The 15,997-nt window shown below is 45.2% G+C and overlaps 1 protein-coding gene across 1 annotated transcript in view; it reads left to right on the top strand.

Annotated features, from left to right (window-relative positions):
• MYO1H (myosin IH) overlaps nucleotides 1-15,997 on the top strand; it is a 749,175-nt gene that overhangs the window by 711,104 nt on the left and 22,074 nt on the right. Inside the window, exon 30 of the mRNA XM_078666099.1 lies at nucleotides 3,309-3,405. Coding sequence (XP_078522225.1) covers nucleotides 3,309-3,405 — 97 coding nt within the window. The remainder of the gene's footprint in view (nucleotides 1-3,308; nucleotides 3,406-15,997) is intronic.

Genomic DNA, 15,997 nt, shown 5'->3' with positions numbered 1-15,997 from the left:
GAACTGGGGTGATGCAGTGAGCTAAAAAACGGTGATGGATCAAGCCCTGATCTTTTGACTGGGTAGGAGTGTTCTGCTTAATTCAGATACTCTGTCCATCACCACCCCCTTATATGAATCGTTTTAGCCACCACAAGTGTGGAAGGGTATGCTCAGACATGAGTCCCTTGCTCACTGCACCACCAGGATTCAAGCAAGCCGGGCCGAAGACGGCTGCAATGCCAGAAACCGGTCCCCGGAAGCTTGTCTCCTTTCCAGTGAAGAATTGGCTTGGTAGTTTGGTCTGCCCTGTTCCCATGAGGCATGGGGTCAGACTAATTTGCATATAGCCAGGTTCTGAACTGGGGTGATGCAGTGAGCTAAAAAACGGTGATGGATCAAGCCCTGATCTTTTGACTGGGTAGGAGTGTTCTGCTTAATTCAGATACTCTGTCCATCACCACCCCCTTATATGAATCGTTTTAGCCACCACAAGTGTGGAAGGGTATGCTCAGACATGAGTCCCTTGCTCACTGCACCACCAGGATTCAAGCAAGCCGGGCCGAAGACGGCTGCAATGCCAGAAACCGGTCCCCGGAAGCTTGTCTCCTTTCCAGTGAAGAATTGGCTTGGTAGTTTGGTCTGCCCTGTTCCCATGAGGCATGGGGTCAGACTAATTTGCATATAGCCAGGTTCTGAACTGGGGTGATGCAGTGAGCTAAAAAACGGTGATGGATCAAGCCCTGATCTTTTGACTGGGTAGGAGTGTTCTGCTTAATTCAGATACTCTGTCCATCACCACCCCCTTATATGAATCGTTTTAGCCACCACCAGTGTGGAAGGGTATGCTCAGACATGAGTCCCTTGCTCACTGCACCACCAGGATTCAAGCAAGCCGGGCCGAAGACGGCTGCAATGCCAGAAACCGGTCCCCGGAAGCTTGTCTCCTTTCCAGTGAAGAATTGGCTTGGTAGTTTGGTCTGCCCTGTTCCCATGAGGCATGGGGTCAGACTAATTTGCATATAGCCAGGTTCTGAACTGGGGTGATGCAGTGAGCTAAAAACGGTGATGGATCAAGCCCTGATCTTTTGACTGGGTAGGAGTGTTCTGCTTAATTCAGATACTCTGTCCATCACCACCCCCTTATATGAATCGTTTTAGCCACCACAAGTGTGGAAGGGTATGCTCAGACATGAGTCCCTTGCTCACTGCACCACCAGGATTCAAGCAAGCCGGGCCGAAGACGGCTGCAATGCCAGAAACCGGTCCCCGGAAGCTTGTCTCCTTTCCAGTGAAGAATTGGCTTGGTAGTTTGGTCTGCCCTGTTCCCATGAGGCATGGGGTCAGACTAATTTGCATATAGCCAGGTTCTGAACTGGGGCGATGCAGTGAGCTAAAAAACGGTGATGGATCAAGCCCTGATCTTTTGACTGGGTAGGAGTGTTCTGCTTAATTCAGATACTCTGTCCATCACCACCCCCTTATATGAATCGTTTTAGCCACCACAAGTGTGGAAGGGTATGCTCAGACATGAGTCCCTTGCTCACTGCACCACCAGGATTCAAGCAAGCCGGGCCGAAGACGGCTGCAATGCCAGAAACCGGTCCCCGGAAGCTTGTCTCCTTTCCAGTGAAGAATTGGCTTGGTAGTTTGGTCTGCCCTGTTCCCATGAGGCATGGGGTCAGACTAATTTGCATATAGCCAGGTTCTGAACTGGGGTGATGCAGTGAGCTAAAAAACGGTGATGGATCAAGCCCTGATCTTTTGACTGGGTAGGAGTGTTCTGCTTAATTCAGATACTCTGTCCATCACCACCCCCTTATATGAATCGTTTTAGCCACCACAAGTGTGGAAGGGTATGCTCAGACATGAGTCCCTTGCTCACTGCACCACCAGGATTCAAGCAAGCCGGGCCGAAGACGGCTGCAATGCCAGAAACCGGTCCCCGGAAGCTTGTCTCCTTTCCAGTGAAGAATTGGCTTGGTAGTTTGGTCTGCCCTGTTCCCATGAGGCATGGGGTCAGACTAATTTGCATATAGCCAGGTTCTGAACTGGGGTGATGCAGTGAGCTAAAAAACGGTGATGGATCAAGCCCTGATCTTTTGACTGGGTAGGAGTGTTCTGCTTAATTCAGATACTCTGTCCATCACCACCCCCTTATATGAATCGCAAAGGCGGGACAAGCGCCCGCCTTTGCCCATTCCCGTGCCGTTTAAAAAAACAAAACATGTTGAAGCCAATGGCGGGCGGCGAAAGCCTGCTCACATGCACGAGCGTGTGAGCAGCTTTAGAACCCCCTTACAAGAGGTCTCGCACTACGCGTGCACTGCTACGCACTGCAACGCTAGACGTGAGACCTAAACAAAGGTTAAGTGGGGGCCTCATATACAAGGTTGTCAGATTCGGGACCTTTTAGTACTGTGGGTACTCTTTGTGTACTTATGCGTGTTGGTTTGTAGGGTCACCCTTCCTTTATATTTTATTGCTCCTGGCTAGACCTAAGTCTAACAGAGCACTTACAGATAGAGATAGCGGGGTCATATTAAAGTTTGGTTGATGGTGACATTATAAATGGTTGGTGGTATACAATATAGTACAGTATGTTGCATACATTTAACGTATTCACATTGTGGAATTAGTGTGGTCTGGTTTAGAAGTAAATTGTCTGGTTAATATCTGACCTGCAAGACGTACCCACACAACGCAGGGTTCATAGCTGCAGGATTAAGAGCAGAAAAGCTGGAACAACGAAATAGATCATTAACCCCCTGATAAAGGACTTTGGGAATAGTCCGCAATGCATTGGGATTTGGGATGATACATTTATGCATAGACCCACTGATGTTTGGATTCATTTCAGGAGCTAAAGAGGTGTTGGTTTCATGATGTTGACAAGTGAATTTTGTGTGTTGCACATGCATGCCTCTACTTCAGCATTTTTCTCTTCCCCATTTCCTTCCCCTTCCACACTTTTCCCACAACTTTTGAGGCTTTGGGGGCAGACGTATTAATCAGAGAGGATAGTTTTGTTAGTGTGCTTACTTGAAAGAATTTCCCAAAAAAGAAATTAAACACCTATCATCCCAATCAGCCTCTAATCTTTAGAATGCAGCGCACAAACGCTATTAAAGTTTACATGTTTGTAAATAGCGTCACAAGATTTGGATGTTTTTAATGCTAACTTGTTGCAAGCTAAATTTTTCAAACTGTTGATTTTTTAGTTTTCAACTTGTTTCTTACTATTTGCTAAAAACTTTAAAATAAAAACAAACATTATCATCGACAAATAACATTGCAAAATAACATCAACATGGATCTGTGTTTTCCAGCGTTAAATTTAATTTTATGGGGAAAGAAGGGACTGTTGTCTTCACAAGTGGACAGGAGCCACAAGTCTACAAAGCCAAGAACGGGCATCTAACAGTGGTGAGTCTACTTTTGTTGACCTGAAATGTGACTAAAGGTCCCCCGTTCTTCTTATGATTTAGACATACTTGTAAAAATATATTGTAATAATACAAACAACATGCATGCTTTACAGGTTTTCCGTAGGCTTCTTTCCCAACAGGAACTGAAGCAGACAACATGGAGAAATAGAGATAATGACACTTATCTCTGTTGCAGGTACAAAATAAGAATGCAAACTGATTTATGCCATCAACACTGAACAGCCTTCCAAAGAACAGGGCCTGCACGTAAAAGCTGACCTCATAACAAAACCAAGGGTCTGATGTAGCAGAGGACCGAGAAGAGAATCTGTCTACAACAGATTTTACATTCTGGTGCCTGGTGGCTTAGCTGCCCAACTTAGAGGTCAGTGCATGTGAACACGCCACCAGCTCATACATACCCAGCTGGGCCATTCGGTGCCAACTCTTCCAAAGATGGTGGCAGCTTAACTACTCTATATGCAATGAGCCATCATGGTTGGTGGAGATAGCACTCTAAAAGACTGCCATTGAACAGGACATGTTAAGGACACACAACCTTGTGTCCTTAACATGCCGGGAAACTAAAATCCTACACCAGCATTGACCACGTCCGAGAACAATTTATGGTGTAATTGGAACCAAATTAAATTAGTTTGATGATAAGATGATCTGTGATTAATGAATCAGGGGTGTTGGGGCCAAGGCGAAAGAGAGCAGGGGGAGTTAGGTCATAACCTGAATCTTTGCTTGTGAATAACAACAGAAGGATCTCCCTTGCAATCTCAGGAGGTACAACGATCAACCCTTGCTGGGCTCTGAGCTGCTTCATAATTTATGGACTATCTTGTGGATCAGAGAAGTAATTGTCCTGTATGTAACCATACCAGCTAACTTGGTGGGAATGTGTGTTATGAAGAAGACAAATCGCTTACCATTACAGAGGTCAAAATAAAACTGTATTGCTCCCTGATGCACAGAGATTTAGTTATATTTGCACCAATGATTAAACAGCAGGTTCATTATTTTGCTGTATCATGTCTATATATGAGAAGCATATTCAGTTAGGCTCATCGGGTCTTCTGGGCACACACGATTCCAGCTTCATAAGTGATCCATAAAAAAAGGTCTCCAGTTCCATTGCCACATGTGCACTACAAGCCTGCACTACTTGGAAAGTGAGAAACACTGCTTGTGGGCATAAAACATTCTCTGTTGTGGTATCAGTGCAGATCATTATCTTTTTGCTAGGAAGGATTTCATGGCCTAGATTCCAAAATATCTGAATATGACCAGTCCCAATGTGGCATTGAAACTATACATAGCTACATCTAATGTTGTAGATACTTTCATATATGGGTAAAGGAAGGGAACACCTATCAAGTGGTTCTCCACTTATGCCTAAACTTTGCGATCAGCATTACTTATTCAGAGATGGTATTTTATCGAAACCTGTCCGAACTGTGCATGAGGAATTTTGACTCATGAGCAAGATACCTCATAAACTCATAAAGCTATGACTCCTAGGTCCCCTTGCCACCACAATTAACAGTAATGAGCACTGAAATTGTTCCTCTAGGGTCTGGAGAAATCGTTCCCCACTGTATTATTTCTGCAGTGCCTTTTAAAAAAATGGGTAGAGATCAGGGATACTTTGGTTGATAGGACTACAATGACCATCAGTAGAACTGAGATGCCCAGAGACCCACAGACTTCTGGAAAAAAGGGATGTTCCATTGGTTAGAATACTGTCGCCACTACCCAACGGAGGCTCCCCCGCTAAGGCAGGTTAGTGCCTCCCGCTGCTCTGTGAGCAGTTCAAAAATGAAAAATGAAATGATAATAACGCGTTGTTATTACCATTTTATTTTTCTGTCCTGGTTCAGTTGGTTTACATTTTAGTTGCGGTGCGGGCAAGACTATGCTGTTACAGGAGCAGGGGGGGAGTGGTGGGCATGCTCTTAAGTGTGCATGACTGTTTGGCCGGCCATCTTGAGCCGGCCAAACAGGCATGCACACTTATCATGTTCTCCACCTGGCTGTATTGCACAGCCTTCGTGGAGAAAATGTATAGGCTCCCATTCCCTGCCTGAGTGGCAAACCAAGGCACTCAGACCAATCAGGACGCTGCTGTCATGCTAAAGACAGCAGTGTCGTGATTGGCTTGGGGAGTCGAGAAGTCTGTATGCTTCCTACTATTGGAGTCGACTGAAGAGAACCAAGAGGCATCGGCTGCCTGCAGGTAAGTGATTTATTTTTTATTTTTTATCCCCCCTCCACCCTGCCACCCTCGTTAAGTAGCAGCCACCACTGCTCCTACCATGGCCATCTGTCAGCAATTCTGGTGATATTAAAGCTCTGATTACGGAATTTTGGTGGGGCGGTGGTGCAAACCGCTTTGCCACCGCTCCACCAAAGCTCGCGCCCCACACATGCCAGATTCCGACTTTTTCGTATTCTGGCAGGCAGGCGGCTTGGCGGTCCCATGGTGGTGCCTCTTTTAAAGGCAGTGGTGCCATTAAAAAAGTCACCGCAGTGGGACCACACTACAAATTTCCTGCACAGCATGGACTCAAAAGTCCATGCCGTGCAGGAACCTATGTGCATGCACACAGGAGGGCACATGTCATGACCCCTTGTGTGCATCCACATAAGTTTGAGCACAGGAGGGGCCGTGTAGGGCCCCCTTTGTTTCCTCTCTGACATGAAAAGTCTGGCTGAGAGGAAACTTGTAATGTGCTTGGCGGGACCCTGGTGGTTCCTCCAATCATATTGCTTGATCTGAAAGCCACTACTATGCAAGGGAATGGCAGTTCCCTGGTGGAGCAGGCGGTAACAGAGCGGCGGACTGTCCAAGTCATAATCAGGCTGTTGGACCGCCGGTGCTGCGGTAGCTGGATCCACCCCATGAGTCTGGCAGTTCTCGGACCACCAGACTAATTAGGGCCTTAGTGTTGTGATGAAGAAGTGGACATTGTGAGGCATTCGAATGTTCCTGTGTGATTCGCTGCCAAGCCTTTTGGAACTGAGTGACAATGAAAGTTAAATGACCTCTAGCAGTGAACAGAAGCTTAGTCAGTTTTGCTTCTGTTGCTCTAAATTCACACAGCAGTATATACAGATGCCCTTCCTTGGCCTGCTGAGGGAGCAGCCAGCTGCTGTAACTATGGTTAGTTAATCCCTAACAAGATAGGAAGCCATTTCTCAGAATTGATATGACAAGAGTATGTGTCTGTTGGAGGTAGTGTTATAGTAACAAGATAGCGTACCCATACTTTTGCTTAATTGCATAAAGACTACATGAATTGGAGGAGAAAAAAACCTTTCTATCAAAGAAATAAAGGCTGCATGGTTTTCCTCAGTATCTAGTGTCAGAATTGACTTCATGCAGTCAAGTTAACCCGGGATTCACAATCCTCTGGAGTTTATTCCATGTCTGTAGGTTCAATGACATGAGCATGGTGTTCCCCATTGGAGCCTAAGAATTATCGACCCATCTCATGTCTGCCGATTGCAGCCAAAATTCTTGAGAGGTCAATAAACGAGTAGCTGTCGCCCTATTTAGACATTAACAACTTGCTGGACCCAAGTCAGCATGGATTTTGGTCAGGCCATTCGACCGAGACTGCGTTGGTTATGGCAACAGAGGATATTCGGAGACAGGTGGACAGGGGGGGTAGAGCGATCCTCATCATCCTTGACCTATCGGCAGCATTTGACACCGTGAATCACACGGTGTTAGTGCGGTGGCTGAAGGCGCGGTGATGATTGGGAAGGTGGCTCTGTCCCTCCTATCGTCATTTTTAGAGGATGGAAAATGTACAGTCTGAAACATTCCTTCTGCCTTGTGGAGTCCCACAGGGATCGGCACTGTCTCAGACTCTGTTTAACATTTAAGTCACCCCACTCGCCAGTATCATTAGACAACATGGGTTCTCGTTTGTGTCTTACGTCACCCCACTCGCCAGTATCATTAGACAGCATGGGTTCTCGTTTGTGTCTTACGCAGATGACACACAGATTATCATCTCAGTAGCTAAACAGGCAGGAGCCTGTTGCCACGAGTTTCCATACATGTCTGACTCACATCATGAGTAACAATTATCCGAAAATAAACACGGATAAGACAGAGGTGATGGAGTTCTTCGGTAGTCTGTCCCGGTGGGACTCCACCTGGTGGCCGATAGAGGCTGGCGTATGTCCAACACCATCCTCTAAAGTTAAGAACTTGGGGATCATTGTTGATGAGTAACAAGGCTTTTCGCCCCAGATCAACCGGGTAACTTCCACTTGTTTTTATAGTCTGAAGCTTCTCAGGAAGGTGTTTCCTTTTATTCCGCAGGAGCTACGGAAAACAGTGGTAGTGGCCTTAGTCTTATCCTGTCTAGACTACTGTAATGCTCTATTCATAGGCATAGACAAGGCATAGAGGACTAAATTACAGTTTATCCAAAATACTGCGGCTTGTTTATTACTGAACATTCCTAAAAGTCACCCCCACATCTGCGGCCATTAAGTCACTGCACTGGCTTCCAATACAGCAGCGTCTAGAATTCAAGGCCTAACTTCTGGTTCATAAGACACGTTATGGCGGAGGGGCTGCTGACCGTAGAGCCAGATGGGGTGGAAAGAGTCTATCGCACTGTGCCATTAGGCTGTGGATCCAACTACCTATCACAGTGAGACTCCAACCAAACAGGACAGTGTTTAGGAAGCTAATAAAAACATGGCCGTTCCCCAGGGCCTAAGCTGTCGGCTCTGCGGACACTGGTCCTAACTCTCTCTCCCACTAGCACCAAGACGCCTCGGCATTCGTGCGCTCTACAAATGTTAATCCTATCCTATCTCAGACAGATAGCAGGCCGGTGACACATTTTTTAACTTTATTTTCATTATATTACTAGCTTAATTTTCTATTGGTGCTGAAAAGAGAGCCAATGGATATTTGCTTTGATGTAGAGAGGACAGAAATACCCAATATTGTTTCAGAGGATGGGCTGTGAACCTGTTGTCTTTTTCATTTATAATTACACTTGAAGAACTGTATTTCCCTTAGACTTTCGGACAGTCAAACTTACTACATTAGATTGCGACTATTGTAAAAAATCTATCTGAAATATAAGGCCTGAAATGTTCTCAGTGGCACACCCTGCACATTTGTAGATCTAGACCTTGGTTGGCCTAGATCAGACAATGAAAATGCTACAACATTCTTTCCGCACCATTGTCAGTGTCCTCTTCGCAGTGTCTAATTTCATGCTAGTATTCACACTTACAACCTGTAGCCTTGGTAGGCCCTGAAAGTAGGTCTTAAAATAACCACCTCTACTGGATGGTTTACTGGTGTTGATCCAACTGTGACTTGTGACTGAAGCAATGTCATGGCTGGATCAATCAAGCAGACCTGTCCTGATGATTCAGGAACACCTCTTCTAAGAGTGCTTTAAAAAAAGTAATTAATTATTAATGTCCTTTTGAAAGCTGTGAGTTTGCTGTCACCTTCTAAGGCTGCAAGCACTGTGATTGTTACCATATGAGCATAGATTATGGATATAGGGAGCACCTAGGCCTAAGGGCTAGAGCAGTTAACCTCGAAGCTGGGAAACCGGGCAGGGACGCTCAACATTCTGTGATCCTGGCCAAATCACTTAGGGCCAGATGTAGGTAATTCTATTTTACCACTTCTTAAATACCGAATTTTACCGATTCGGTATTTAAGAAGTGGTAAAATAGATGGGGGTGGGGGGGATGTAGGTAACACAGACTCGGTAAATACCGAATCGTTAAGATTCGGTATTTACCAATTCTGTAAATACCGATTCGGTAATGCCCATTGATTCCTATGGGCATTGAAGCCCATAGGAATCAATGGGCATTACCGAATCGGTATTTACCGATTCGGTAAATACCAATTCCAGCAAGGGTGCAGGGGGTGTCACTTTGACACCCTCTAGCACCCCAAAGACGGGCATGTGTGCCATGTGGCACACAGACATGCCCTAAGGGCATGTCTGTCTGTCACATGGCTAGGTGTGCATGCACACATGTGCATGCACACCTGGATTCGGTATTTTACCACCCAATTGGATTGGGTGGTAAAATACCGAATCTGTAAGGCCTTTGGGACTCAGAAGAGTCCCACCTACATCTGGGATTTACCGAATCGGTAAAAATACCGATTCGGTATTTTACAGAATCGGTAAATTTACCGATTCGGTAAATTTACCGATTCTGTAAAATGATGCCCCTACATCCCAAATACCCATTTACCGGTCGGTAACGGCCGAAATCGGCTGTTACCGGTCGGTAAATAGCCTCCTACATCTGGCCCCTAATCTCACCGTGCCTAACAAAATGAATGTGTCCATCTGTAATCCAACTTCTGCTCATGCAAAGAGCTCTGATATCTTCGGGTCGAGTTTGCCCTATATAAAACTGACAAAACTAAAAGAGAGAGATTTTCAGGTTCTGGTTAGGTAGGTCATGTGTTTTTAAGTAGTGTTATAATTGCCATCCCTGAAGGCAAATCCTATGAGTTTCCAAAATGTCAATTCATAACAAGCCTAATATTTCCTGACACTCACACATTTATTTGTGGGCTGTTTTGGAACAGAAAATGAGCTGTCCCTCAACAGCAGAAGTAGCAAATGATGGACTTGGAAGACTGTCATTTCCCTAGTCAATATCCTGCCATGTTCGTCCTCTCAGAGAGGACCGAAGAGGGCAGGCCTCCTTGGTTTGGTTGAGGCAGTGAGCCTGGTGTCAAAAAGTGGTGAATTTTCCGTCCTATTTAGAGACAATAGAGATTCTATGCAATCTATTGCTGATGGAACATCTACTATTTTCTGGTGTCTGCCCTACATGTGCCAAACTCTAAAAATGCCCAAAGATTTCTGAATCCAACTTCTCTAAGTATACGCACTTCTAAGATTGCCTGAAAAGAAGAATTGATTGCTGAAAACCGTGTCTGCTGGATATGAAGTGTGGGACATGCCCTTCACCTCTACATATGACTACAGTGGTGGGATGAACATCTTGGCTGTAAGTATTAGGACAGTGGTACAAGGCTTGCTATTTGTCGTCTAAGGCATTTCAATAACATTCAGCAACATTTTCAGCTGTTTGAAATTTGAGTCAATATACTCACATGAGAGTGGTCTCATTAATCTGTCCATGGAACTTCTGACATGGAAAACTGGCAGGGGCGTTTAGCCATACTGCTAGGAAGAACTGGGTTAAATAGGCATGGGCCTCCACGGATCAGCACCTCAACCAGGAACAACATTAAGCTACGTAAACACGCTACAGCCAGTATTAGGTTATTCTGGCGCCTTTGGATCTCTAGTACTGGTATGGCACAGGGGCGCCATAGGATATTTTCATAGCAGTGTCTTTGTGCCTCTTTGTGAAGCAGCCACTTTCGCAGTCCGCCCTCTGATTCCAAGCCCTTCCAATGTCTGTATCATCTGTATGAAAAGAACAGATCAGGCCTCTACAACTACCAGCCTGCAAAAATGAGCAAATACTTACTTCTTTGTATTTAGGACCTAAGAATTCCATGGCGGGCGAGCTAGCTGCAAAGAGGTGTAAATCCTATTAAGGGTCTACCCAAAATTTAGGTCAAGCACCAAATGGACAAGTGGTTTAAGTCATCATTCGAGTATTGGATCCTACAATATTTGAATCAGGTAACCTACAGCAATGCTGAAATGCTGGAAGGCAAAAGGAATCCAGCAGACAGGACCATGCTGACTGCAAATCTTGAAAATAATAATTCTAGAGAAAAAGAAACTCTACACAATCTGGACATTACAGAGATTATGTAGTTAAGTCAAGCCTTCTCACCGTGAAGAAAATTGGTCTGAGGGGAAGGTAAGTAGGTGTTTGTGTTCGGAAGGATGTTTGTGGACATAACACGTGCCCAGTATTACTGCCAAATTATTACTGCGGTATACTTTATATGCTGTGCACTCGTCTCAGGTGCCCTTTCACAGCTGACAGAACATCCTAGGCGTGATGAGTGAGGCATGGAAAACAATCAGGGTTAGTCCATGGGAACAACTATTACCTCTGACTTGCTCTTTGGTATCGTTAGCACTACCCTTGCTACCACTAGTTCCAGGGGTCATGAAGTGAGCAGTAGGATCAAAAAGTAAACAGGGCTCCTCAGCCCAGTTTACCTTTAAAAGTCTTCACTCCTTGCCCTTCCCTGACTTTTACTTAGCCCCTACCCTGACATTTCTCTTAGCAGCAGATAGGCGTGCGGAGGAGGTCTGTGGGTGAGGCGGATAGCAACGTGTGAGATCATAGACAATTAAATTGTGTGTGTTGTCTCTTCCACTACCTCCAGCATTTTGGTGAAGTGACTTCCATAGACAACAGAGTGGTTCAGAAGCATTGCGGTAAGGTAATGGCAGTGATTACAGTTGGCAATTTGGACTCTATAGTAATGGTTCATTCACATTTTACATTGAAAATTTGTGTTTATGAAGAATGCTTCTGCCTGCAGATTCCTCACCTGTGCAACTATCCTAGGCCATAGAGGGGATCTGAAAAAATTGCAAAGCTCTCAGGTCACTGGTTGAGGGTGCCGGACTTGGTCAACGCCGGAAGTGACATCAGGCAGTGACACCGAGGCCACAAAGCACTCACCCCAGTGCAACAACATTAGTTCTCTGTGGATTGGGAGCTTAACTCTCTGTGAAGAGTTTCCTCACATAAAAATTATTTTGAAGCAATCCTATGCCGCCTCCCGAGAAATCAGGGTTCAAACCCTGCAGGGACTGTGAAGGGCACATGTCCATTATGAACACCACACAGTTTGTTTTTTGTGTCTAGGGTCAGACCATGAGTCCCGGGCCTGCTCTTCTTACTTCTGGCTCAGCATGCACCCTAAAGCAACAAAATATGGGGAGGGTAAGCGTTTTACAGCCAGGGCAATGGAAGACCATCATCCGCGTAATGGTCAAGGCATCATCCTCCTCTTTACCTGGAAAAAAAGAAGAAGCATAGGAAATTGAAGTAACACTCCAAATGTATAAGATGGTTGATTTGACTTTGGCGGCTCCTCCTCTGTGCAGTCCAGGCTTAGCTCTAGAGCAACCTCCCAACCTTCCGGAGCCCTTGGTGACAGTGCCTGTAAGGTTCTGCTTTAAGGTTCTGACTTTGGCGCCTTCTTCCCCTGAGTTCCAGACCTCAGGGTCGGACCTAGTGGTGTTCCTTAACACCATGTCTATCTTTTCAAAGGCTTTGATGCCCTTGGGGCTGGCAGCCCCTTACCAGCTTCCAATGTTCATGTCAAATCCTGTAGGAATGGCCAACAACTTTTGCAGGTTTACAAAACTGCCTGCATGATATTTTTGAAATGGACTCTGATCCTATTGATTTCAACCCCTATGGAGATTTTGGGCATGATACATATGAATTTCAAGGACTTTACTCCACCAGAAGCATAGACACTTTCTCAGAGTTATCTATGGGCTTCCCCACTCATCCACCAATGCCTGAAGTAGTCTCCGTGCATAAGGTGAAGCTGAAGACTGCCAAAGTCTTAGACTTACAACTACCCACCAGAGAAACCAAGACCAATGTTCTCACAGAGGTCCTTAAGCCTTCTTTTTCAATGGTGAAACCCCTTCTTCCCTTTCATGAGGCTATTTTAGAGCCAGTTTTAGAGGCATGGGAGAAACCCTGTTCCACTCCGGCAGTCAACCGGCTTGTAGGTCGTCGCTATCGCCTAGCTCCAGGTGAGCCAGTGTTTCTGTCAACCCATCCCTCACCGGAGAGCAATTATAATTCAAGCCTCCTGTTTCCTGGGCCAATTAAAACATTTCGAGGCTTGGGCCAAAAAAGCACTTTCCACAGGAAATATGGTCCTGAAGTCACTTAATGCTAACTGCCTTCTATTTAGGTACAATCATTGCTTCTGGAAAATGGCCCAGATGATCTTGCCACATGTTCCAGCTGACATAAAAAAACATTTACAGGAGCTCATTCTAGATGGTTAGAATGCCTAATGTTATAAAATCAGGACTTGACACTGCCAATTCTATGGTCGTTCCATTGCCCCTTCGATCACCATTCGTCATCATGTTTGCCTGAGCACAACCACCTTTTCTGTAGATGTCCAACCAAATCTTATGGACATTTCTTTTAAATGTGGTGCAGCTTTTTGGTGATAAAGGTAATTCAGCTTTGGAGCATTAAAAAATCAGCAAGGCACTGCACACTCACTTGACCTGCAGCTCCTGCCTCCGACTCAAAAGGGTCTTCATTTAATCTAAGACAATATCAGAAACAGCTCCCACAACAGCCTAATCCCCTTGCCAGGCAGTGCAGAGGTTGAAGCCGGGGAAAGGGCAGAGGTTCTGCCTTGCAACCCTCTTCTTCTTCCTCCTCCTCATCTTCTTTACCACCAAAAAAGCAGGTTAGCTTCCCCAAGTCTACACAGAGCCTGTGGGAGGGCAGGCGTCTCATTTTCTTTGACCTCGAAGGCCATTACTTCGGACCACTGGGCCCTTCAAATCATAGAATAGGGCTACACCCCTCCCTTTCTTCAGGCTTCGCCCCCCAATCTCAGGCCCTCCCTCTTCACGCCCTTCAGACCACCCATCCATTCCCCAACAGGAGGTGGCAGGTCTTCTCTTGAAAGGAGCAGTGGAGTTAATGGCAGCACAGGAGAGGAGCCGAGGATGTAATGCACTTTACTTCTTCATACCCAAGAAGAACGGCGGTCGTCATCCCATCCTAGTCCTCAGGAACCTGCACTTCTTCCTCAAAAAGCAAAAGTTCAAGATGCTGACCCTAGCTAATGTTCTACAGGCCTTCTGAGCTTGGAGCCTGGGTGGTATCACTCGAGCTGCAGGATGCGTATTTCCACAGCCCAAGCCTTGGGTCGCACAGGAAGTACTTGTGATTTATGGTGGGTTCAAACACTTCAAGTTTGTAGTACTTTCCTTTGGCCTAACTTGAACACCTCGAGTTGTCATGAAGGCAATGGCAGTGGTTTGCTGCCCATCTCAGAAGGTTTTCTGTATCACGATGACTGGCAAATCATAGCCAGTTCAACGGAGCTAGTGTCAATCCATCTGCAGTTGACAGCATCTATGCTGTCTGACCTGGGTTTTTCCATCAGTTACCCAAATCTTACCTGAGGCCGTCCCAACGACTCCAGTTCGTAGGGTCAGTACTGGAAACCACCCTTCTCTGTGCCTTTCCTCCACCTCAGAGGATACGGTCATGGTGGAAATGGTCTCATTCTATCACCAAGGTGTGAGAAGCCCAGTCCTGAAAGTCAGCAGATTCCTAGGTCTGCTGTCTTCCTGCATTCTGCAAGTCATGCATGCATATTGGCACATGAGGGCCCTGCAGTGGTGCCTCCATAAACAGAGGCTTCATTACGATGGAGACCTGTCAGTTTCCACCGTAATCTCCCCCAGCACTGCGCAGAAGTGGCATGGTGGGGGAACAAGATGAACTGAAGCTGCGGGATAGCCTTCTCTCCCCCTCCGACCGTGACTACAGTAGTGACGGTGTGACGGTTGCTTCCACCCTAAAATGGGGAGTTCATCTGGAGATCAGGGACCTCTACTGTCCAGAAGAACATTTTCTTCACATCAACCAGCTGGTATGTTTCAGCTGGCGCTCAATGCCTTCCTCTCCTCCCATCCATGTTCAATCCATCCAGATCTTTTTTTTTTTCTTTTTTTTTTTTCCAACCAAAACTATTTATTTTTTATTAACACAGAGTACATTAAAGATAGATACAAGTTAGTGTTTTTTTGTAAACAACTTTGCACAGTAAATATGTATATACACAATACATAAACCATGGATGACCTTCAGTAAAAACGTAGTTAACTAATATTGCTTTATTACTGATTATGTTGCATTTGTAAATTGCAAAACAATTCAAAAAAGGTGCTTGTTCTTTGTGGCTAAGTCCCTAGCCCTCATTCACCCTAAACAGCAAAATGGTGTTGTTTTCTAGCTGGAAAACAGAATAGAATATAACAAACAAACCAAACAAACAGAGAATAAAATCAAAGTTTGGAACACCTTTCAGGTCATTATTACTAAGAATTAACCCATGATTTACCTAGTCTAGCAAGATGTGTAACATTCATCAGCTGTAAAATGCTGTACAACGAGAAATAAATTTACAGCAACCGAGCCATGCTACCTTAAAGTCCAAGCTACAAGTTAAAATAAAAGCAAATGAACAATATGAAATCGAGGAAACAAAAGACAGCTCACACTTCATTTTAATCAAGTCAAGTGGTTACAGCTTGCTTTGGCTTTTTTCCTTTCATTCAAGGCAGGAGGGCTTTAAGCGATCCACCTTGCGCATAATATTTTAATTGCCAAGGCAAATATTATTCTGATATTGCCCCTAGCAACGTTTTACTTAAGAATATAGCCCCACAAGAGCAGGGATAGTGTTTAACAGGAGCATGCCATACCTAAGAATTTCTGTAGTAATTAATAGTCCTAGGATACAGGAAAATTATAGATTTATCATGCAATGTCTATTAGCTCTTTAAAAATGTTTTATGTTGTGGAAAAGCAGCCACAAAAGGAATACCATGATA

The sequence above is a fragment of the Lissotriton helveticus genome, chromosome 11, assembly GCF_964261635.1.
Source record: "Lissotriton helveticus chromosome 11, aLisHel1.1, whole genome shotgun sequence".
Lineage (NCBI taxonomy): Eukaryota > Metazoa > Chordata > Amphibia > Caudata > Salamandridae > Lissotriton > Lissotriton helveticus.
The sequence above is the reverse complement of the archived record's forward strand: the minus strand, read 5'-3'. Positions and strand labels throughout refer to the sequence as shown.